Genomic DNA, 25,367 nt, shown 5'->3' with positions numbered 1-25,367 from the left:
GAGAGGATGCCACCCCTCAGGTGTTCCAGGCAATTCATATTGTGAGCTGTCAAGCAGATTCTCTAATGGTTGAACATGCAGAGCCATGGAATGATTCCCAAGCTCAGCTGCTGATGTTCCATGACTGGCACTATCTGCACTCAGCCCTGTTTCAAGAGTTTTTTGATTGTTTTGTTTTTTTCCCTTCTTATCAAAATGCATCCTTCACAAATTCTGCTACAGGAAGGGTAAAGTCAAGCTCTGAAGTAAAAAGATTTAGAGCAAAAAAACTAAAAAGCTTTGGGCTCCTCAGAGAGGAGGCTATTTTAAAGCAAACACACGTAGCAGATGTTGTCAGTGGTTGGGTGCAGCAGTCCCCTCTAATTAGCTGTGCCCAAGGCAGCGATCCCAGAGATCCCGGCTGCCGTGGATGGCACAGGCAGAAAGTGCCAAGGATTTGGGATGGAGCTCGGCTGCTGGGAGCACTGCAGTGCCACAGCTCCTCTGCCCTCTCTGACTCCATTTGGAACATTATTTGTGGCTCTTGCACAACTGTGTTTGGCAGGACTTTCATTCACTTCTTATCTCATTTGGGTGAATTTTTAACGGCAGCAGTTTCAGGATGTGGCTCTTTGGAAGGTTTAACTTTGGGCTGGTGCTGAAGGAAATGGAAACTACTCCAAGCCCCTCTCCTGTGCACAGGTAAAATCTCAGAGGAGATAGAAACTCCATTTCCCAAACTGAGCCACATTAGCCATTACTGAAACACAACAGTGAGCCCTGAGCCAGGAGTCTTCCAAGCATAATTAAAGCTGTGGCCTGGCAGCTCTAATTCCTCAGGAGAATGTCAGGGCTCCACCAGCACTGCTCAAACCAGTCTAATTGTCACCAGAGATTCAGTAAAACTCATGTTACAGTTCTAAGTACTAGCAGAGTTATCTCCACATAAACAACCTCACCTTTTCCCTAGTTTACACCTCCTAACACTTCTCAGATCACATCTCTTCACCAAATACGCCACATAACAGAAGAATATACAACAGCCCACCACTTAAAAGCACATTTTTTTTACACATTTTGCTTGTTTTTTCATGCAGGGGAACCCTTTTATTTATTTATTCAATGGAAAGACCTTTACTCAAAATGCTTTTTTTCTGCAGCCAAACTACTGCTGGTGAGGAAAACACTTGCATGTGGGTTAGCCTAAATTAGGAAGGGGGAAAAAAAAAAAAGTTGGAAAGCAGAGACAATTTTACTTTACAACATCTTGATCCTGGATTATGAAGGTGATAAAACCAGACTCTTCCTTTCTAGCAGCAGAGCCCAGCCCTTTTCTGTGATTTCTGCTGAGGATGGCTGGCAAGGTCTGGCTCACTCCAACAGGCAACTACAGGCTGAGGGATGAATCAAGTTTTCCAGGCCTCACCAGTTAGAAGTGACTCATTTAAACCCTGGATTAGAGCACTGGGATTGCTCTGCTCGTTGCAGATAAGCAGCTGATTCCATGCATACAATTTCACATTCAAAGCAAGGGGACTGGAAACCTTTCCTGTCAGCCCTGCTCCGACAGGCTCGCAGGGCCGAGCGTGACTTGCTAAGCTACACCCGCAAGCAGTGGCTCTGCTGAAAAAATAAAGAGTTTGGCCCCGTGAAAACACCATCAGTGTTCCCCTCTGCAGGGCAGATTCCACTTCAAAATATAAATCTGGAGGTATGAGATGCTGGCTGGGGTTTATGCTGTTAAAAAATCAACATGGATCACATCTATATTATTGCAGAAGGTGTTAAGTTCATCCATCAGTGAGTTCTTTCTGGATTTTTATAATATTCATTATTTCTGCCTTGCAAAAGAACTACAGAATAAGACACATTCCATAATTAGAAAGCACTTGGCAAAAATACCATGGGAAAGAAACCACCCTAAACAGGCCAGGAATTTGAGAGCCCTTCCTCTCACAGGTCAGAGGAACATCTTAATCAAAAAATAGAAATGTCTTTAACCTGTCACATGTGTCTTGCTGTGCAGACTATCCTGATCTAAAACTGATTAAAGTGCCTCACATTCCTAAAACACCCTACAGCAGAAACTGAAGGTTCTGAGGGACATTTGTCCCACTGCTTAGGAAAAAACACCGTGTCCAACAGAGGATGAACATCTGACTGCAGGATAAGGATAAATCAACGTCCTGCCAAAAAGCCAATGCTAAATATTTTAACAGGTTTGATAAAAAGGCAAAACCTCCTCCCTATATTATTAGTTCTGCTAAGAATTGTCTCTTTTCTACCCAGTTTTTGGATTAAAGCAGCTCCCTCTCCCAAGAGTGCTCTAAACAAGTAGTCAGGAACAGAGGTTCGAACACGGGACATTGGTCCTGGACACACAACATGCAACTGCTCAGTTATGAAACTGCACACCTAGAAAGGTTAAACCAAAAGCTCATTATACTCACTCAAAAGGTGCCTCAAGATGATCAAAGTTCCTTCATCTTACTGCAAACTTCATGATGTCACAAGTTGACTGAATTCCCTGATTCTGTGTGAAGGTATTTGCAGGGTTACAGAGAAAACCTTAAAAATTGTGAGGTGTGGCCAAAAGGGTTCAAAAACCAGAAGACAAAGAATATTTAGATTATTATTCTGGATTCTAATTTATGCTTTGTAATAACAGTTTTGCCTAAAACTGTCAATACTGGTTTTGTTTGTTCCAAGAAAGCTTTGTCAGTGAGAATACCAAACTTCTTTTCTTCCCAAGCTCAGTCTTTCACAAAAAAATACGAAAAAGGAAAGAGAATATTACAAAAAATGGAGATGCACACGTCTCCTTGGATTCCTACACTTTCTCTGCCAGTGCTGTTGCCTGTTTTGATGCCCCTGGTGATGGATTAAAAAGCACATATGACGGGCTTGTATTTAGTTATGGCTCCCGCACACACACAATAATTCTGGGTCTATGACGTGAGAGAAAACAGAAACTAGGTTAATCTAACAAATTAAGATAAATTTTCCTTGTTGCTGCTTTCTGCTGAAGCAGTGAAACAGAAATGGCTGGCTGGCTTTGACAGTGGCCATCAGAACAAAGTCCCACTTTATAATTCCCAGATGCCCTTAATGTGATGCCAGTTTGTCTCATGCCCATGGCTGCTCCCGCTCATGGCCCTGTCAGGGTTTCCCTGATTTTACAAACACGCTCCAATCCCAACAGCAATTGTTGCATTGACTCCAACAGCAAAGTTTAAAGCCAGCAGTTAATTCCCTGTGCTCTGACACAATCGTTTTAAGCAGTTCCCCTGCAGCGGCCGTGGCAGGGATGGGGTTTGGAGGGAGCTGGTAACACAAACAGCCTGGCCCAGCTCAGCTGATGTGCATTCCTCCCGACTGACTTTCCAAACAGTCACTCCCAGTGGCAGGACCTACATCTTCCTTTTAAGGGGAAAAAATGTTTTCACAGGAAAAATTAAGTGTTCAAAGCCTGTGCATATCTCTGTGCTTCCAGTGACCAGTCTCGGCTTTAAAAACACGTTCTTGTCGCACGCAGAACAAAAACTTCTCCTTCCTTAATTTAAAGCTGTTCCTCTTTTTTAACACAGCCATTGGCTGTCTGCCCATCCCTGGCACTCTCAGGTGAAATATCCTAGCACTATTTTTCACACAATCCAGCAGTGAACAGAGAGCTGGTTTTCCAAAGGAAGAACTAAATCTGAGCGAGGAAAACACAGTGAAAAAGAGCAGGGAATGTCCAGGCTGCAGACGAAACTTTACAGCTCACACTGCTGACTGACAGTTCCTATTCCTTCACATTTCTTTTTCCTGCTTTTCTGAAAAGAGGCTCAGTGTTAGAAAGGGCTTAAGGCTGGAAAGCAGATCACAACAAAAACTTCTTGTTCCATCCACACGAGATAAGGAAAGAGTGAGCACTGGTGCTGTGCCTGCAAGTTAGATGAAGGAAACAGGATTTCCCTCTGCTACTCCCTGAGCAAGATCCCAAGGAAATGTTTCTAATAATAGGAAATTACTATATAAGGCCAGATCAGCACTAAACTGTTTGCAGTCTGGAGGAGAAGGATGTACAGGAATCCTGAGGAGGGACACACCAGGCTGCTCACACATCAGGAGAAGGCAGCACATCCAGGGCTCCCCTCCACACAGCAGGACAGAGTTTAACCTGTGACTCCTCTGCTGAGCAGGGTCCTGTCCTACAGCCAAAAACAGCAACTAAATGGACAAATTAAAGTTGCTCTGTCCTTCTGTAATGCCCTTGCTTTTCCCCGTGGCAGGAAAAAGACAGAATAGACTTTTAAATGTACAAAATAACATTTGCAAAGCAAAGCTGAGCATGTCTGATTGGGAAAGGGCAGGAAAAGACACAGCCACATCCTAAAACACAACTTGGGCAGTGCTGATGCAGAGGGAAGGCTGAGAGCTCCCCTTCCTGCCCTTCCTGGGCTGCAGATCCATGGAACACAAACGTTTTATGAACTGGACAATTATCTTACTCATCTTGGTTTAAACAGCAAAGACATTGGGCATCATTTAAGCTCATTTTCGCAGCATTCCCACAAAACTGCAGGAATTAATATCTCCTAGGCCAAGAGTTTCAGCAGCTACAGGCAGCTGTGCACATCCTAACAGAGCTGCCAGAGGCACTGGCACAACTTCTCACCATCCCTTCAGCAGACACCAAACCTGCAAGCCCAGTTAAAGGACAGATTTTCCTCCTTCTTATACAAAGGGAAGGGAGTTCCTACAACAATGCTTACAAAGGCCTCCTTTGGGTAAAGTGATAGAACTGGAAGGTTTCCCTGTGATTCCCATCAAGGGATATCTTTCCATCTCTGCTTTGTCTTTGGATAAATCCAGGAGATCCCAGTGCAAAGCAGCTTGCTGAGCAAACACAGCCCCAGAAATGAGCACAATATAAATTGCTACACAGATTTATCACCCAGAGTTTTGGTTTGTTTGTTTGGTTTTTTTTCTCCCTGACAGCAAGAGATGTTTGTGACAAGATGTACAAACAATTCTGTATCTGCATCCCTGCCACATCCTAAGTCTCTTTTCTGCAGAATGACACAGCTTCCAGGGAAACACTGGGCCAAATCCCAGCCAACATTTTCCTGTCAGCTGCTGAGACCTCCTTGAGCTGCAGGGCTCAGTTTGCCACAGCAAATTAAAAAAACAAACAAACAAAAAACCAACAACTTAAAAAGAGAGCCCTAAAAGAAAACAACAACCCAGTCCACCCTTGTGAAAGAGTCACTGATGAGAGATTAGAGTTTGACAGCAAAGCTCTCTCCACATCACAGCATCAGGAGCTTCACAGTCCCCATGAAAACGTAGCTGAGATTCCCAATTATTCCCAATTCCCTGCAGTGCTCCACAGGATTCCTCCAGTGCCACCAGGATCTCAGCAGCTGCTTGCACCTTGTCCCCACAACACCTGGCCAGAAAAGGGTGTGCACTCAAAGCAGCAGTTCTGTGCCAAGAGGATGTTTCTTTGGGCTTTATCTTTAGGGACATCTTGATTTCTGAGGATTTTTAGACTGACCTTTAATTTTTGTCCTGTTAAATACTTCACATCCTTGACTGCACAGCAAAGGGGAAAATGAGTGCAGGCAACAGGCAGGTTTTTTCAAAGCTGGGAAACACAAGTTGTTATGACTCTGAGAGAAAAACAGCTACAAAAAAAGCTCTTATTTTAAATACTCTTATGCCTCTTTTCTCATGTAGTACTTGCTCCATAACAATTATAAAGCAATTCAGCAAGATGGCCTCTGCTGGTATGGCTTGTGGTCAGTGGCATCTGGAAGTTAAATCTGGAAAAGAACATTTTTGGGAACGAGCTCCCTGTGGATTTAAGTCAGTACAAAGTCTCAGCTGTAAGGCTGGACCCTAACACTGTTGTAGTCCCTGTTTGTTTTTCATACCAGCTCCAAGGATGCAGTCACTAAGTTTGTTCAGTTTCAAAGTCAAGTCCAGAAGAAATCAGATATTTGTCTTGGCTCTAAAGGGTGAGAAGAATCACAGGTACGAGACTGAGATTCTGAAAGCAGAGTTCATCCACCCCTATTAATGTTGTATTGACAGGATCCCAAGCCTCCCCTGTGCCCCCAGTGATTGCAAAATTCTTCTCTGAATGCAGGAATTGTCTGTTTAGAACTGCCAGCACTAAAATAGAAAGTTTAAGTTGCTTTATTTTCTTTAGTAGGTTAAATCTGAAACCTAAGGAAGGCTACCTGAAAGACATCATTCTTAACTGTGCCAACACACATCATTTTACAGAAGTCCAAATACCAATTTTATCTACTGTATCAGACTACTTTATAGGAAACAACTGAACTTCACCGACTTTCTTGTCCTTTTCTCTTTAATTGACATCTTTCACCAACATATCTTTACATTAAAACAAACCACACCCAAAATCACATCATTGGTACTGTGAAAAACAGTTTAAAAAGGAAATACCTCCCTCCAAAAGAGCCAAGTGAAATTGTTTCTTTTAAGGCAGCATGGAGCTTTTCCTTTTCATAAAGCTTGAATAAAGCTATTGTGGAATTCCTAATTTGTTTCCAAAGCCATGAACTTTCCTGTTATGTGGAGACTGGAGCATAGGTAATATCTAGATTTTATGAGTATATTCAAGCTTCCAAAGCCAGAAGAATAAAGGTCAAATGACTGAAATGTTCCTGAAAAGCACAGGAGAGAGGCTCACACGTGGAACATATTTGCTTAAATTTGGATTTTTTTATAAAATAGTTTGTACAGGAGTGATGCCCCAACAAATAACTAACCCTACTCCTCTCTACTGTTACTTTAACAACAAAATCCCTTCATACTGACAGTTTATAGTAGGATAAAGATGTTTATATCAGTGTAATATCTGGGCTATCAATCATTTGTACTGGAAATACAGGGATATGTTGCTGTGAGCAACATTTATGTATTGGTACAATTGCATTTGCCATAGGTTTGTTCTGTGGCACATCCACAGGCTCCTTAGGGGGAAAAAGCCAAGTCAGCAACCTGCAAGTGTTGGGTGATACCTGGGAGGAACAAGTTCTTATTTTCCTTCTGGGTGTGACCCTCCTTTAAAGCAAACGTAGCAATTCTGTAGCAAACTCCAATTTCAAGTGGAGTTCAGTTCTGTGAGCACAGGGAATGCTTTCAAACAAGTGGAGCAGTTTTTAATTTGATGATTTAGAAGTGAAGAGTTTACAGGCACAGTCTGTACTTCCACCACTTCAGGGTTTTTTTGTTTCGTTGTTTGTTGGGGTTTTTTTCCCATCTCTCCTCTGTTCCAAACTGACTTTGTTGGCCTAAGGCAGGCAGTTATTTTGGGGCAGTGAAAAGTTATAAATAAGTTCTAATAAAACTATTAGTGACACACATGAGACTGAACTTCTTTCAAACCCTTCTTTGTAAGGGAACAAAGAGCACTTTACACTGATTGTGATGGCACAAGCCCCCCTAAGAAAAGTTTAAGGAGAGAGTTTCAACAACTAGATCATGAACCCAAAATAAGAATATTGGATGAGCTGTAGAAATTCCAGCTTGTGCTGAAAGGAAGGGCCTGAGCAGTTTGCAGAGGCAGACGGAAGGAGAGGAGCCAGGCAGTGAGACTGGTCCTGGCAGGGTGTCAGGCTGGGGCTGGCAGCGAGCTGAGCACATGGACAGATGATATTGCAGCTGATGTCTGAGCTGCTTCCCTTTCCCCTGCCTGCCCTGCTCCTGCTGAAAACGAGGGGAAAAGCCACCAGATGAAGGGTATTGTCTGAGGTCATCTCCTCTCACTGCTCTGCCAGCGCCCCAAGGAGCCTGTGGTGAACAGGCTTTAATGCTTTGGTGAATCTCTTTTGTCCCAAAATAGATTTTTAGCATCACTTAACATCCACGGGGAATGATGAGTTGCCATTAGGATGGCAAAAGTGTTCCAGGCTGCCTGGAAAATACAGCAATCATTTCAGAAGGATACCCCACATCCACCTGCATCAGCTTGCACTCAAACAATTCACAATGTTGTTTTCCAAGAGTTTAAAAACTGACACTCCTAGTGGATCAAAACCGCCTTAAATAAAGATTTTTTTTTTAATGTAAAAGAAGCACTAATGACATTGATGTTACAAAATGAATAAATTATTGGCCTGCAACTTAGCCCCCTTTGGACTGTAAGGAATATCTCATCTCCAAGGCAGTTCCAGCTCCCTCCTAAGGAGAACTACACAGTCCTGCTCTCTGCATTTTCAAAACTTTCTGCATTATCAGAGACATCAGTTTAATCAGAAACAAAGACACTAAAGAACAATGAAGGAGTCCATCCCTTTGTGGTCCTCAGGAATGTGTGCAGCACATCTGGATAAACAAGGGGCTCTGCAGAGAATGGAAACATTCATTCCCCAGCTGTGGTTAGGTCCAAACCCTTTTTCTTTCTCGGATTTACTCCTAATCCTGCATTTGGTGGCTGCAAAACTGCACAAACCCTGCTAAGGCTGACACAACAGGCCCAGGAATCTTCCTCATCACCCTTTACACCTACTTTGTAAACAAAACCTTCTTCTGGGCTGTGAGCTCCAACTGAAAGGAGAGATCCTGAAGGAAATGACAGTTGTGACATTAACAGAAATGCCAACTGTCCCACAGCACCTTGTTCTCCAACAGGAGATCAGGACTGGCACTCCTAAGAGAGACAGGAAAGGGATGCATTCCCTGTTTTTTCTTCATATCAAGTCCAAGGATACAGTCACTAAGTTCTTAGCTCAGTTTCAAAGGCAGGTCTAGGAGAAATAAGATATTTGTCTTGGCTCTAAAAAGTGAGAAGAATCACAGGTATGAGACTGGCAGTCTGAAAGCAGAGTTCATCATCCTGCTAGAAATGCACGGATTTGGAGATCTCATGGAAGCTGGGTGTCTTTAGATCTTGTGTTCTGATGCTGTGTGGGGAAACCCCAGGGTCCATGGCAGCCAGGATCACAGCAGGAACTGTCTGAAGGCACATCCCACTGGGAAGGAAACACCTTTTTCCCTCTGATTTGACAGATACAGAACCTGCAGCTCCTCTTGGACACATCAAGAACCTCCCCTTGGGGAGGTGCTGCAGGACCATGAGGGAATCTGAGCTCTAACCTGACAGAAGGATCCAAGAGTCTCCAGAACAGGTACTTCACATAGAAAAGTCAACATTTGTTATCAAACCCCATCACGTAAGAAATACATATAAACCGCAGGCAGCAGCTTTGGTTCATTAGCCTGAATTTTCCATTTTAACAACTCTCCTAAAGCCAGGGCAGCAGCATCTGATGTTACAGCAACACCAGGAGCCCAGCCTTCATCACTCCAACAATGAGAGGAGGCTGCAAAAAGCTGAGAGCTGATACAACATCCAGGGCAAGCCCTAAATTAACCCTGCCTTGACAAGGTCAATGCTCTGCCCTCAGCTTCAATGGTGCTGGAGTGCACCTGTGGCAGGAAAAAAGGTTAAGCTCTTTTAAATCACCTAAAGGAAAAGCATCAATATTTGAGGGTTTGTTTCAGGAGCTGTTGTTTGCATGGCTGAAGTAGAAGAACAGAGACACAGGGAAGTTCATCACTGTAAATTATTGATCTGCTGCTTTCTAGACACTGAAACTGGTAATTAAACAAATGGTAAAAAGATACTTCATCAATTATAGAGGTGCCACTTTAAATTACACTTGCTCCAGGATGAATAAAACACAGAGGTTAAATGCTTTGGGTACTTCATGCCTGCTTCTTGTTCAAAATCCTCACCGCAACAACAATTCTCATTCTCATATCCTGCTGCTCCAGCTGTGTGCTCTGTATCAAGCTTCACAAAGGGAAATTAGAGCTTTTGTTTCACAAGTCTTATTTCACACAATGCCCAGGAAGAACAGTCCCATGGACAGGAGAGAGAATTTGGAGCAGATCTCATTGGGATCCCCTTTCTGCTCCGCAGAGTTGGTTACATGGCCATAAGTCAAAGCCCTGTGATAACAGCCCTCCCTCAAAAATCTGACAAAAAAAATAAAATAAAGTTTTTCCTGCTAACAGCCACTTGTGCAATCTGTGAAGCACCAGGCAGACATTCGACACTGGCCTGATGGTTTTTAGGTGCTATAGACATGTACACACCCTCACCAGCAAGCTGCTTCTGAAGCAATATGGTGATGACACCAAAGATGCCCTTTTAAGCAGAAATCGTGTCACAACCACAATGATGACTCAAATTTGATTTATGATAAATTTTTATATGAGGGTGCAGACCTTACTGCATCAAGCTTAAGGTTATCTCATTCCACATGTTAAATATGTGAATGTAAAAGTACACTTGCTCTAATACTGATTTTGAAACAGAAACAGCAATCAAAGAAGAGCTTGGCCATCTTGCAGGTGCTGGCACAGGTTCTCTAGAACCATTATTACATCTCAAATAGATTTCACCCTGGGAAAGTATTTATTGAAGGCTGAGTTCATCAATTGACTGAGATAAACCAGGGAACATGAATATTCCAGGTTCAAGGCTGCAAATGCCTTGAAGGCACATGCAAAACAACCCGAACAGGTGGACACAGCTGGCATCCCTCATGGAGCAGTGAGGCAACAGCAGGGAAACAGAGGCTGCTGCTGGAGCCAGAACAATCCTGGAAGGAAAATAACTCCTCATGGAGCAGTGAGGCAGGAGTGAAGGTGGGAGTTCAGAGAGGAAAGAGAGGTTGAGGTGGAGAACCATCACAATATGCTGTGGAAGCTGGAGATGATGGAAAGCTGCCAGCTTTCAGCTGATGGAAACAGGCCAAGTGGGAGATGAAGGCCGGACTGTAGGATCTTTGTGGAGGAAAGAACACCAGGGCTCGGTAGGGGGACGGGAGAATCAAAGGCTGAGCTGACTCTTCCTACTGCTCCCCAGATAATGAGGCTGAAGCACAAGGAGAGCAAGCTCTGCCGGTGCCAGGGGCTTTGTGAAGCGTTCCTTGCCTGTTCTGAGAAGAGTTACACAAGGTAAGGCTTTATTCATAAGTGCCTGATGGATCCTGTGTGTGCAACAGCTCCTACCAGCAGAGCAGTGTTTGTGGGAAATGTTAGGAAGAGTGTCTAAGAGAGATAAAGCCTTTGAGCTGCAGACGAAGCTGCCAGCCCTCATTTCCAGCTTGTCAGAGCAAGTCCTCCTTGAAGTCAGCAGCCTGGAATGAAGAGAATCTGGCATTTGTGCATGGATGTATGGCTCAGACAGCCAGGGCGGAGCGGCTGCCTTTAATCAGACTTTCCACAAAGGAGGGGGGAGTGGGAGTGGCAAAATGCAGTGAGTGATGGGCGTTATCCGCTGTACATCCACAAATTCCTCTCCTCAGACTTCGGATTTCAAGCCTGACCTCCTTTCCTACTTCCACTAGCCCCTGGAGCAGGAGGGGAAGGGCCATCCGGGATTGGAATCAGAGTACTTCACATTCTCAGAATTCCTGGTGTGTGTGAGAGGAGCACACACTTGTCTGGTGAGCTGACAAATTCCACAACAGCTGATGGGTCCCAGGTAGTTGCAGGGTACATCCCTCTATTCCAAAATTCACTTTTCCAAGTGCTAACCCACTCCAGCTCACCTGCTGGATGACAGCTGGTTGTGAAGCCTCTTCACCCAAAGTGCAACAAAAAGGAGCAAAACTCCAAAACATTTTAATCCAGCTGCCTGCTACAGCATAAAGAATTCCAGTGCAAACCACTTTTGGTTGTTTTCTACCCTCACAATGAGGTTACAGTCCACACTCCATCACACAGAGCTTCAATTCCATCTAGAAATAGCCTCTTGAGGTCTCTGTTGCAGGATGGCATTCTTAAATTTTGTTTCCTTGTGTGCCACTGCTGGTGGTGACAGTAACAAATTGCAGGAACCTGCACGTATGCCCGGAGTGGGCACAGAGCCAGATCCGACCTCTCGCACGGAAGGTTTTGGCAGCAGAATTAATTCCCTCTCCCTTACCCTGTGTCAGTCACATCATGCTCAGATACCACAACACAGTAACCTTGTCCTACAACCCACCACAAATGCCTTGTTAGAGTCCCACAGGGCTCAAAGGTCCTTTACAAATTTACACCTGGTAAAAAGCAGAGCAAAAGTGGGAATGTCTGCATCCTCATCTGGGCAGGGCAGCCCCCACCCTGACCCTCAGTGCACTGGCTCTCCCAAACTCCATCCAAGAAAAACAATGCTCTGGGAAGGGGAAAGGAGCAAAATATTCCAGACACCAGTGCCCAAATGGACCCCTGTGCCTTGGGCTCTTCTCCCCGTTTTGGATCCCAGCCACTCGAAGGATGCTTTGGCAAGAGGCAGAACAGACACCAGCTTTTCCTGGCTCTGTGTCCAAGCCTGTGCAGCCTGGAAGGATTTATCAGTGCCTCTCTCTGATCTGAGAGCACATTAAAGACACCAGCAGTGCAGGACTGCATGGGCAGGTCCTCAGGAGCTGGGACTGTCAGAGCTTGGGAATGTTCCTTACGAGCAGTGGATGGCGATCGCCTGCTCTGTTTGTAAACCTTAGTAAAGCCAACATTTAGAAAACAACTAATTACCATTTATGTTCCAAACAGCTGGCCTAGCTCCACGTGCACATGCTGGGAGGCTTTAGTGCCAATCAGCCCACATGTCAGAGCACAAAAGTCCCCCAGTGTGACTCTAGAACCTTCTAGCAAACAAACTTCTCACTAGCACTGACTTCAAGGATCAAAACACAGCAGTGTAAGAACAGAACAGCCACACAAGCCTTCATTCCCACATCATTACATTACAGACACTTGTCCAAGGTGGAAAGGGCACTGAAAATGTCCTCTGAGGTGCCAGAGGACAGTCCCAGGCTGCTGTCAGCTGGCCTGGACAGCTGATGTTACTGTGACACAGCCCCTGCCCCTCTGGACTGGGACTAAGATCCATTCAGCTCTGACCAGACAGTTCAGGGAGCTAAACAAACAGAAAATGTTGTTTTCTTCATCACTGCACTCCCAACTTTGTTTCAAAGAGTTACCAAAGGGTCAAATGGATGCAAGTACAAGGCAGGGAGTTAACCAATTTAAACTGGTTTGGTGAAAGGTGGAACACAAGGATCTTTAAGGTCCCTTCCAAACCAGACCATTCTATGATTCTAAACAGAACTGCTATCAGGATAGGCTTATCTCAGATACTGGGGGAATACAAAAGAAAGAGCATTTCATGGAAGTGATGTGGATTAAGCTCCAAGACTCTCTGGCTGCTTGTTCATCCCCTCCCCTCTGCACATCCTCATGCCTTAAGCACTGAAATCCTGGAGAAGTGATGCAAGGACAGTATCACCTGCGGCAGCCCTGGGGACAAGCCCAGGAATGCCACCAGAGGTGCAGCCTGTCAGCTGCAGTGCTCCAGGAGCAGGGGAGCAGCACCATAAATCACCTAACCTGGCACGTGGGGATCCTGTCCCAGCACTGCTCTGCTACTCCAAAAAATTGCAAAAACTGACAACACTTTTTGGCCTTAAAAATGAGGGCTGATGGGTTTTGGTTGCCAGCACACAGGAGAGGAGCAGCTCACACCACACGCTCATCACTGAACCATTTATCACCCAAATTAACCTCCCCATCCCCTATCAATCCAGAAATGTCAATCCAGCCCACACTAAACACTGATTGATTTTCTACTCTAACGAGCACCGTGTCACATTTATGTTAACTACTCATCAGTTCAGATAAGTGCCTTGCAATTAAGATAATTTGAGACCACTGGAAGTGTGGCCTGAAAAGCACTTTCAAGAGTTCAGCACAGAGAAATTCACTGCTCAAAACAGGCAGCCAGGTACCAAGCTGACAGCTACTTTTAGACCTTTACACCAGAATTTACCTTTCCAAAACAAGTTTTCTCACAACCTAATTTTACTTTGGAAGGCAATAACTGGCTCTTACAGAGATTTCTCCCCAGATGTGCACACTCACCCTGCAGCAACACTGATTTTCTTCCTCTCAGGTGACACCACAATCCTTTCACAGGTGCTCCCTATTCCGATGGCAGGCAAGCAGCATTCCAGCACAGCTGCACTCAGTGACAAACAGCCAACTTCACTGAAGCCTCCAGAAAAAAATAAACAGTTCCAGGAGCGCAGCTTGTGAGTTCCATGGCCGTGAGCCTGGACATAGTTCACATTCTCATCCTACATGGAGCCACTTTGTGGAATTTTCCTCCCAGTGCAAGTGGTTTGGACACCAGCAGCTGCCAGTTCAACACATTCAGGTTACAGTTGGAACTCCCTCGTCCCCACCTAGATCCGGAAACTTCAGAGCAGACACTTGGCAACCGGTCAGGTTTCAGTTTGAAGAGAGAGAGAGAGAGAGAGATCAAACAGCCTCCTGCACAACGCAAGGGGTTTTGCATAGAGAACACCACATCTCTTGCAACATTTCCTCTTCACATGGAGCCCTCATGACCAGCCTGCCAGAGCAGGGAAGTCCTCGCTCCCTCTCAGCACTCACTACCTGCCAGGCTGCCAGCACCAGCCTTGCCCTGTTTTGTCTCCAGGAAGTGCAGCTCATCTTTTTTTTTCACTCTCCTTTCCTCTCTGCTTCTTCCTTGTATCAAGACACAAACATCTCAAATCAGATTAGTTTGTGTTTGAGTTAAATAATGTCTGAAAGCTTTGCCCTAATATGTAAATGGCTCAAAACCATCAGCCTTTGTATTCTTTAATTATATCAGGCAAAGAAAAGACAGTGTGCTTTTTCATGATGTTTTCTTAAAAGGTCTAAGGGACTTTAACACCTGGTTTGGAAATACCTCTTGAATGTGCATAAATTATCCCAAATTCCTCCTAGCTTTCTCAAATCCCTAAAAAAGCAGTCATGAGAATGCTGTTTCTTCTGTGGGTTGAGGAGACACCTCTTTGGTGACCTTAAATAACAATATTTTAAGGTATTGAACTGTCAGGCAGCACTACAGCTCATCTGCCCTACTCTTACAATCAAGACTCAAACAATTTACAGAGCTGCCTCCTTCTGGAAACCAAATTTTCAAGTGCTGAAACTAAGCACCAACTGAAGTAATACAAGAGCCAAGACAATGGGCATTTGTCCCCAAGTTATTCCATAAAGATGAGCTTTTCTTCATTTTCTTCAACTTAATAGTCTGTGAGTCCCCCTTCTTCAGGAGGATGTGGAGGCCAACAGAGCAAAATGAGATCGATCAGATCTCTGATAAGGGCTTATTTTGGCCTCACCACCTTTTCTGCCTCCCACACATCTTTATCTCCATCAAACTTTTCCTGCCTCCACTTTCTGGCCTCTGCTTTCCTTGCTGACCTCCCACACCATTTCAGCCTCCCACTCCTTTCCAGTTTCTGCTTTTCTTATTGGTCTCCCACCCTTTCTCAGCCTCCACTTCTCCTTCTGGATTTTCAGCCTCAGAAATCCCACCCCTTCATCCAGCATAGAATATCCAAACCCCCTGAAGGTTCTGAATTTGTAAATTCCCTTTCCAAACAACCATGTTTCACCTCGATATGTCCAGCCATACTTTTTCTACACCCCAGGTGACCAGAAATAACCCATGTCCATCCTGACACCTTGCAGTCAGAACAATTTGGGTTTATGCCCAAGGAAACCTGGTGGCTCCCTCAGTAATTCCAATCCTGCAAGGATTATCACAGCACTGTACATTTGTTTTAATGGAAGTATGAAAGTAAAACATGAGAATTTCTGGGATGGTAAAAGTTGATGCTCTATTCTGATGGCTCCATAAACTGCTGTTCCCAGGTCCTATCCACCAGATTCCTGGACAGAAGATCAGCAAAATTAAATATAATCTGTGTTCCCACAGAGTGCTATGGTTGAGCACACACAAAAATACACTCTGTACTACTCTGCAGAACTTGCTTTTGATCCCCTCCCCCACTTATAAGAGCAAACAAATCCATGCACAAATAAAATGAGGATTTTGCAAGTCACATATTTTGTACTCGCCTTCATTTTCACATGAAACGAAGTTTTCCTTTCTATTTTCTAACAAAATTGTGTCCACAAAAGCTTGTGATTTTGGAAAAATCAAAAATAAACTTTTTGAATACACTATTTTAAATTAAGCACTTGGTTTACTTGAGAAATGTGGTGGCTGCTGTGCTGGTTGTTGCACTTGGTTGTTTATTCAGAACCCCAAAATGAACCAGGGACACAAACCCTGGCTGTTGTTAAAACCTTTACAGGTGTAATGGGTGGCGAGGGAAGTTTCCTGTAATATCTGTGAGAGAGCCCCACAATAACACAGAGGAGCAGATAATGAGCCAGGAAGAGGCAGAAAAGCTCACAACTGAACTCCAGTGCTCACTCAAAGGGGCAAAAGAAACATCTGTTTTGCTGTCTGAGTTCCAATTCTGTCAGAGAGAGAATTCCTGGCTCCCTGGTGCAAAGGTGTGGCTTCCCCTCCCAAGGAGCACAAGAGGCAATTTCAAACAGACTCCAAAAGTCCTAAGAGTGGAAGACAACCTGTTATTTAAAACAACAAGATGTGTGGACACGGAACAAGGCTTCCTGGTCTCTAATTTGGAAGGTTCAATAAAACTCCAGAAAAGCCCAACACTAATTTGTGCAATAATCTTCCCTCTCTCCAAACCACACCGTTGGACTTACCAGCTTTTAGGGCAGATCAAAACCTGAGCTGCAGCAGCACCATTTGTAATGCAGTGCTGTGTGGTGTTGCAAATATGCACCAGGTTTTGTTTTTTCCCAAATGTTGATTATAGTGTGCAGCCTTGTAAAGCACAGAACTGCATATTTTAGTTATTAAACTTCGCAAACAAGTCTGGCTGTTGAAAGTCATTTCCCTGAGTAAACAATGACTCAGTGTGGGCTGTATAATGTACAAGTTATTAGTTACTGTTAGTTTTAAAAAAACCCAACTCTATACAAAGGCCTGCTTCAGAATGGAAAATAGTTTTCCTCCTACTTCTATAGTCCCAGTTATATTGTTTCAGTGGAATTTAATTTTCTAAAAAGCTAAACAGATCACTATCTCTTCATTATATAATTGGACATTGACTTAACTGGACCCTTCAGCCATGAACAATATGTGCAGTGTGAAAGCTGAGTTTACCCTTTTTTCTGTTCTCAGTTTGTCATTACAATGCTGAAGTAAAGCTGATTCTTTCCTGGATAGGAATATCCCATCTAGAGCAGGCAGCAGGTGGCAATGAAAACAGACATAAAGACAACCATAAAATATTGAGTATACTGTAATGAAGAAAAATGCAATTGCAAGCTCAATAAAATCCTCTGACAAACACTGCTCCCTAGTTGAATTACAGCTCCTTCCATAATCCCTCTCTTCATTAGCAAAATGGCCAAATACACCTGATTGTGACTGTCAGCTGGCAGAAGGCACCGGGATCACTCTGCCTAATGAAACTTCAGCTGCTGAGGCACCAAGGTTTCCCTGCAGCCTCCAAGCCCCTCCAAAGGCTGCTTTCCTGTTCCAGTGTGCACTGCCCCAGGTTAGGAGCACAGCTCTGTGTGCCCTTTTGTAAGGGTGAAATCTCTGGTCAGACACCAGAACACTGAAAGGAAACAGAGTCAGATCGCAGAATATCCTGAGCTGGAGGGACACCCCAACAATTCCAACCTGTGCATCCCTGAGAGCACTGTCCAAATGTTCCTGGAGCTCTGGCAGCTTTGGGGCAGTGCCCCAGCATCCTCTCATGAAGAACCTTTCCCTGAGAGCCAACCTAAACCTCCCCTGGCACAGCTCCAGCTGTTCCCTCCTGCTGTCACAGAGCAGAGGTCAGTGCTGCCAGCCCCCAGTGAGGTCTGACCTCAGTCTCTTCTTCTCCAGGCTGAACAAACCAAGTGACCTCAGCTGCTCTTTATAGGACTTCCCCTTTAGACCTTTCATCATCTTCACAGCAAACTCTGAGGTGAAATTTTTACTAGAAAAGTACCTTCAAAAGAAGCCACCAAAATAAATTTGAAGGCACAGCTCTAGCCCATAGAGCCCAGCCTGCAGGCTGAGTGCCATCACAGCTGTGTCACAGAGGATGTTTTAGTCATTCATGGACTCTCCATTTCCTGGCAAATATCACAACACATTTTGACACGACATTCTTCACTGCCCATTCAGTGACTGCAGCCTGCTGTACCTCCCAGCCCTGGGACCTCACTGCAGCACTGCAAAGGTACTGCCAAAATGTCAAATTCTACTTTTATTAATTCCATTTACTATCAGCTGCTGAACTGAATCATAGGAAGGGTGGTGGCCAGGCTGGCCCAAGGTCACCGTACCAGTTAAAGGGCTGAGAGTGCCCCAGGAAAGCTGGACATTGGCACCTGACCAAGTGCCTTCCTAAAGAAAAAAAACTGCCAGGGAGAGCTATCCATGCATGCATGAATGCCACAGCAGCTCGAAATACTAACCTTTACTGCCTTCCAGTACAGGAATTTAATATACAACAGACTACACTGGAGATATATAGCAACAGAAAAGGTACTGGCCCTGCTGCTCCTTGCTGTATTTAAATGTTTAAATATTTAAATACAGCAGGGCAGGGCTGTAAGGAACACTTCCACCCCCACAGAACATGACTCAGTTGCAACAAATTACTTGAGATTTGTCCACCCCAAACCTTCTTCCATAACAGGCTTTGTTAGCCTTTCACATTGACTCGTGCTGCGTGCTTACATCTTTATTAATGCTTTCTGGGAAGAGCTGGCCACCCATCCCACTAATACATCAACAAGAAATAAGCAGAGGAGGGCACAAAATACAGAGCAGGATATTTTCCAGCAAAGAAATCCCTGAATCCAGAGAGGCACAGCACAAGTGGCTCCCTCCGGGCATTAAAAGAGCTGTGCTACAATCTCAGAGGAGGACAAGGCATGCAAACCTCACCCACTAGAGCTGACAGCAGGGTGGATGGATGGTTTCTGGAGAAGCCAGGGATAGCAATCCTCGGCAGAGCCAACCACATCACTCAGGAGCTGGTTCCACAGCAGTTTAACACAGGAAAAGCCCTGACAGGAGACACACACACGCCGTAATTGCAATCATTTTATGCCAGCACAAAGGGCCCACCTGATCCCAGCCTTTCCTGTCGCTGTGCTCACACAGAGAGCCGGGCTGGGAAACTGCTCCTCACAAATCACCTGTTTTGTTTGGCCTGCTCAGCTCTGATTTGCATCACTTCTCACAAGTTAACCACGTTTGGCTGCCACTGATAGAGGTAACCCAAAGCACAACACAGATGGTTTTCCCCACGGTAACACTTTAGAAACACACAAATCAGCCTTTATAAACGGTTCTTTAGCCTGTGTGAAAGGACAAGTGATTGAATTACACTCACATCTCTTACAAAGGGCTGGGGGACAGTCCAGCCCCGGGAAAATCTGCTGTACTTTGATTTCTCTCCACCTCCTTTTCTGCAGCACCTGTAAGACATCAGCTTTCCCCAAACACACATTTGTCCTCCAGAAGGCACTGGTGGTTATCTGTGAACAGTGCTCACTCATCAGTCCTTTGAACTGGGAGGCAAAGTGCTGCAGCCCAGTGATCCTCATCATTTTCCATGCTGGAACCATTCACACCTGCCAGGTAAGAGCCAAGGGAAGGGGCAGTGGTAGCTGCCATATTTTATACACTGCCCTGGGACTGTGGCAGCTGCTGCAGTTTGTTTTTCCTGCGTTTGGAGCAGAATGTTCCTTTGGATGGGGGTAGAGGAATTTCTCCAGTTCCTAGAAAGCATGTGGTTCCCAATGCAGTAATAAGCAACATGACACTACAAACAGAAAAGTCTTAAATATCTGAACAAGATTAAGACTATCTTAGCCTTGCATAAAGCCATCCATAGAGTTTGAGCTTATTCCTAGACAGAAACGCTATATTTAATGTCATAAAGCATTCTTAGCCCCTGGTGTTTTACTGGCCTTCCTCCAGAGGGCTTAGATCAAATGAAAAATAAAAATGGCTTGACTCATTTTGTCAGGATCTGTGTATGTTGTCTTACAGTTACTATAAATCCTGAAGATGTACTGTAAATCACAAGTTCCTTCACTACTGATTATGCAGAAGAGAACAGAAATTACACACTGTGGATCCTGACTCACATGGGATCTCTCACTCCTTAGTGTGCTATGATTCACACCATTTTCTTCTCTTTAAAATAAATCTATCCTTTATACCATGATAAATTAGGACAGCATGTGTTCAGTGTAGCACTGCATTGGTCCCTTCCAGGCAGAATAGAAAACTTCACATTTACACAGCCCCTCCCTAAAACAGAGGATTATATCCACTATCAAAACTGAAACACCCAAAGTGTTATGACAGTGGTTGCCGTATCAGGGCCTACTGTGAAAATTAAGAACTCATCAGTTCCACAAGCCTTAGGCAGTTTCTAAGTTTTGAAAAGGTGCTGACAACTGGCAATTGTCTATTGCTCCAAAAGGGGATGAAAGAAAAATGTCTTTCTTCCCAAGCAGTCTAAGAAGTTGTTCTGTTTTCATGGCTTGTCCCACCAACCAAGCAAATTTTCTCATTAGTCACTTTTAAAAACGAAGCAGCTGCCATCCACAAGTAGTTCTGGAGGAGCCTCCCACCTCAAGCAACTGTCAGAGAGAGGTTAAATACCAGAATATTCTCTGTATTATATCTCAGAATCACTTTTCCTCTGTAATCCTCCCAACGACAAGAATGCAGCTCAAGCCAGCTTACTTGGAAAACTCAAGTTACTAGAATGAGTTGCTCATTCAGGCGGAGTCAGATTCTTCCCATGAGTCACTGTCACTTAAAGCAATTAACTCCAGGTATATTAGAAGTGGGGAAAATCGGCTTGAAAAGCAGCACTAGAGATGGGGATCCCCGAGTCTCAGTGGGGAGTGTGGTCTAAACTGGAGAAGTTAAGGAGTCTGACCATCCCCACCTGTGAGAGGGAGCTAAATACACCGAGCTTTCTCCATCAAGTGCTTTGAGGCACCTGTGCAAGCACTAGCAAAGAAGGAAGAATTCCTCCGATGTGAACCTCAGAGCGCACAGCAGGGCGGATCACGCCCAGCAGCGCTCGGAGCTGTAACGCAAGTTGGGGATGTACAGGAAGCCTGTCTTGACAAGGGCAAGCCAAGCCGCCTGGAGCCCCGGCCGTGTCACAGCCACGTCTGAGCCGGGAGCGGCCCCGCCACACCCTGCCCGGCCCCGGCTCCGCTGGTGCTGCCCGCGGTGCCGGCCGGGGGATGCGCGCAGGGAAGCGTTACCGGAGCGCAGCCACGGAGCGCCCGGGAACCGGCGAGCCACAACTGCTCCGGGCAGCCGGAGCCGCGCCGTGCCGCCGCCAGCATGCCGGCTGCTCTACCCCGCTCATTCGTTCCTTCCGTGGGGAACGTTCCGAGTTTCCGGGAAGGTCGGCGGCTGCTGGAGAACGGCCGAGCCGCGGCCGCCCCCGCTGCCCCCCGCACGCCCCGCAGCCCGCGGCCATGTGCCCGAGCGCCCGGAGCGCCGGTGCCACCGGCCGGGCGGGCGGGCAGGAGGCGGCCGCGCACACCGAGCGCTCGCTCGGCCCCCCCCGGCCCCGCTCACCTGCGCTGGGCGCCCCGGGACGAGCGGCTCGGGGCCCTGCGGCGGCTCCGCGAGCGCCTCGGCGCCGACTGCCCGCGGGAGCCCGCGCAGCGCCGCTAGTGAGCATGTCCGAGCGCCGGGCATGCGGGCTGCGGGCCGCCGCTCCGCCCTCACCTGCACCCGCGGCTCCCGGAGCCCGCCTCGCCCCCCGCACCGCCCGCCCGCCCTGCTTACACCGGCCGCGGCGGCAGAGTCCTGCTGAGCGGATTCTGCCGCTCCGAGAGACGCACCTGGCGTGCTCCAGACGGACGGGATAAACCTCGAGCGCTGATGGTAATTCTACCGGCCCCTCCTGGCTGTGGGAGTCATCAGAAGTGCATGTTGCTGCGAAGGACGCAGGGTGAAGTTCGCTGTGGAGTGATTGCACCGAGCTCAGGCAGCCATCCGCTGGGAGCAGCAGGTTGGCTCATCCCACAAAGGTGTGAAATACCCGAGGCAGTCTGGTCAGGATCCACAGGAAATTCTGCACATTGGACTCCAACGGCCTGAGCCACTCTGAGATGAAACAGTAAAGCCCTGCTCCTGCCACTCCTGCAGCAATTTAAGGTTCTCTAAAACCACCCCTCTCACGCCATTAATGCAGCACCAACACTGACTGACACGCAGTTTTCAAAGTAGCAAATTACCACTTCTTGCAATGTTAATAAGTGTTTAAAACTTTATAGAAAATGGAAGCTTTTCTCTCTTTGATGTCTCCCCCAGGACCCTGGCATATACTACGGTTTAAAGGAACATTTTCCCCTGGAAACAACAGTCCTGTCAGTGTCCCCTGCTATCACTTAGAAGTAAGTCAGTAACACTCCTGCAAACCAAAGAACACCAGAATTGCCACTGTCTCCTCCCCCAACAAGGCAGAGGGAGCTCTCCGGTTTTTTCTGAAGTGAAATGGCTCTACCTGACAATTGTGTAACCACAGAGTAAATGTCTCAGCTCATTTTCAGATTGAGTTTCAGATTAGTCACTAGAAAGACAATGCTAGGAAACAGCAGCGATATGCACAGATGTGCACTTCAGTACAAGATGGCTCAACCAGAGCTGAAGATCTGTTAAACAGGTTTTAAATAGCTATGACAGAGAGAGATGAATTCACAGTTGATTTAGGTACTTCCAAACATTTTAAATTTTACAGTTCTTTTTCTTTTGACTTCTTTAATTAAAAATTATACAAATGCAGATAGAAAATATTCTGAAGCAAACACACAGAACAGCCATTCATTCCAAGAACACTGAAATTATTCTTAGAAAAGCACCATCTTTCTCAACTGTTTGTGTCAAACCAGAAAAGATCAGCTCATGGATTTCCATTTGCTTATATACAAACCCTGAACACAAGTCAACAAAGTCCCAAGCTAACAGAATAGTCAGTTCCTTGAGATATTTGTACGTTTGTTAATATGTGCCTGTACCACTGAATTTTCCATATGTGAATCTTCCTGTACATTCAGAGCATGAACCCTGTGACAGCACAATCAACACAAGAGGAACAAAGTAACTGTTTCAAAGCTCTTTCCCTTCCTCTGCAGTCTGAAAGTGCTCACAGAATTCTGACAGAATTCATATAGCCAGGCCAAACACCAACTTTGGTTCACTGCAGTATTTCTACAGGAAATAAATTTTAAGTATTTTCTAAACTCTCCCTCAGTTCACTGCTACTAATTCCATCCCAGAGAAAACAAAACCTGTTCACAACACAGCTCCAGTCACTCCAATGACCGCCCAGCCTTGCAAACCCTTCCATTCTTGCCCTGGAGTTGCTCAGTCAGAACTAAGGTGGTTCTTGTGTAATGGGCAGTACCAGAGAACAATAAAAGCCAGGCTTACAGTCCTGCGCTCTGCCTTGTGGCCGACCACGCGGATGATTTCTCCCGTAGGAATACGTTCAATCTGCAGTTCCATTCTCCCAAGGAAAGTCAGTAAATCCCTCTGTTCTTTATGGATAGTTCTGATTTCAGTGTGCAGCAGTAGCCAGCCTTGACTAAGTGCAGTCCTTGGTTCACAGCCCTGTTGTGAGAGGAAAAGATGAACCTCTGTATTTATACCAAGTGTTAGGTGCGAGCTGAAACAATGAAGTTCAAGACTGGCTTCCACTCCTTCCAACGTGCCATGACAGTTCCAAGAAGTCTAAATTTATGTTTGTGTTTATTGCCTCCAACTTTGTTGCCGTTTCATTTCTGTCCCACCGGGCTCAGAAAAGTCAGGTCGCTGCGGATGCTGTTTCAGAGGTGCTGGCACGAAACAATCCCATGGTGGAATTCAAAAATCCACTGAGAGATTTCGTGCAGAAAAAAAATCCTTCATCTTTGCCTCCAAGAGCAAGCAATAGAAAACCCTGATTGCTCCCATGGTAACTACAGGAAGTTCTGCAAACTGCTGCAGAACGGAATCATTATTAATTGAGTCCTTGAGTAGCTAACTAATCATGGCAAAGGAAATTAATTGGCACGTTACAGCATGAAAATTCCTGCAAATAGGAGAAAAATAATCTGGTGAATGCTGGTTTAAGTGGAATTACAGAGCTTTACAATGATCATGCCATCCATTAATAGAGTGGCCAGACTCTATCACCCTCCAAAAAAGATATCAGATATCCTGCCTGTGACTGGGGGAGAAAAAACCAGTCTGAATTTCAGGTATTTTTAAGATTTGCTGAGGAGATAATTCCTTCTATCTTCTTGGAAGAGCCAAATTTGAATTTCCAACTCTATTACAAACCAACTGCAGTTGATAATGCTTGCCAAGAAAGCATTAACAAGATTAATTAATAAGATTAACAGGCACTGGCCGCTCCAGAGCAGATCCAGGTAACACAATTCTGTTCAGCAACTGCAATGAAAGAGCCTGTAACTGTTCTGTGTTTCATATCTGGAATTATTCTTATGCTTCCTTAGCTGTTATACACAAGATTGTTCCAGTCCAACAATTGTTTCCTTGAGCACTTACTTCCCAATACAGAGTTCCACTAAAAAAAAATAGATTTTATCACATTAAGAAACCCAACACCGTCACTTCCCCAGGCAAACCCATCCTATTCTCAGTAATAAGGAGAAATACCTAGCCTGATTTATCTCCCCTTTCTATGGAGAGAAATCACAAACATCAGAACACCAAAGCTGTGCTAGTGGAATGGCTCCTGTGATGCAGATACCAGAATTATGTGGAAAAAAACCTTCTGAAAACAGGCTACAAGTGAGTGGTAAGAGGAAGAAAACGGTAAAGACAGCAGAAATAAACTGGAGAAAAAAAAAATTAAAAGAAGAGTGAAATAAAAAAGGGCACAGAGGAGCATAATGAGGTCTCTGATGACCTTGAGATGTAAAACCACACAGTTATAGTGCAATGGGAATTTGACAAATGATGCTGAAACATTCCCTACCAGAGCTGATGTCTGTACTTGAGAACTGCCAGTTTCAAAGCATGCTTAGCAGGTTAAATCATTTGCTATTCTGTTTTTCATCCTTTTGTGGTCCCTATATTAATATATTTTCTGAATTTTTCCTGCACCTCTGCATTTCCTCTTGCCAGTTTGCATTCCCAGATCTCACTGTTCCACTCCGTGATTCTCCCAACCTGTGTTCAGCTGTTCCCACACAGATTTCTCTTGCTTCTTTCTAGGCTGCACAATGTTCTTTTTAATTGCAGAGACCCTGTAAGTGGAAAATGACAACTCTACTGTAATAGAGGATTACAGTTCCTCAAACTGAAGCAATCAAACAAGTTCAGGGCAGCTCCTGAGCAGACCATTTTCCAGAGTAACTGTGTATTAAATAGAAATTGCTTTGTATCAATCACATTCAAACAGCAATCCCTA

At 45.2% G+C, this 25,367-nt stretch overlaps 1 protein-coding gene across 3 annotated transcripts in view; it reads right to left on the bottom strand.

Moving 5' to 3' along the window:
• MYO1C (myosin IC) overlaps nt 1-23,526 on the bottom strand; it is a 51,455-nt gene extending 27,929 nt beyond the window's left edge. Inside the window, exon 1 of one of the 3 annotated variants that reach the window (XM_058854063.1) lies at nt 23,381-23,526. In XM_058854063.1, coding sequence (XP_058710046.1) covers nt 23,381-23,455 — 75 coding nt within the window. In that variant the 5' untranslated portion in view covers nt 23,456-23,526. Of the gene's footprint in view, nt 1-13,914; nt 14,265-21,520; nt 21,628-23,380 lie in introns of those variants that run through there. The other 2 variants (XM_058854065.1, XM_058854066.1) reach the window with 2 other exon arrangements.
• Between the last annotated feature and the right edge of the window lie 1,841 nt (nt 23,527-25,367).

Source organism: Poecile atricapillus, chromosome 21 (assembly GCF_030490865.1).
Source record: "Poecile atricapillus isolate bPoeAtr1 chromosome 21, bPoeAtr1.hap1, whole genome shotgun sequence".
NCBI classification, from domain to species: Eukaryota; Metazoa; Chordata; class Aves; order Passeriformes; family Paridae; genus Poecile; species Poecile atricapillus.
Note: the sequence above shows the minus strand (reverse complement) of the source record. Positions and strands in the feature narration are given on the sequence as shown.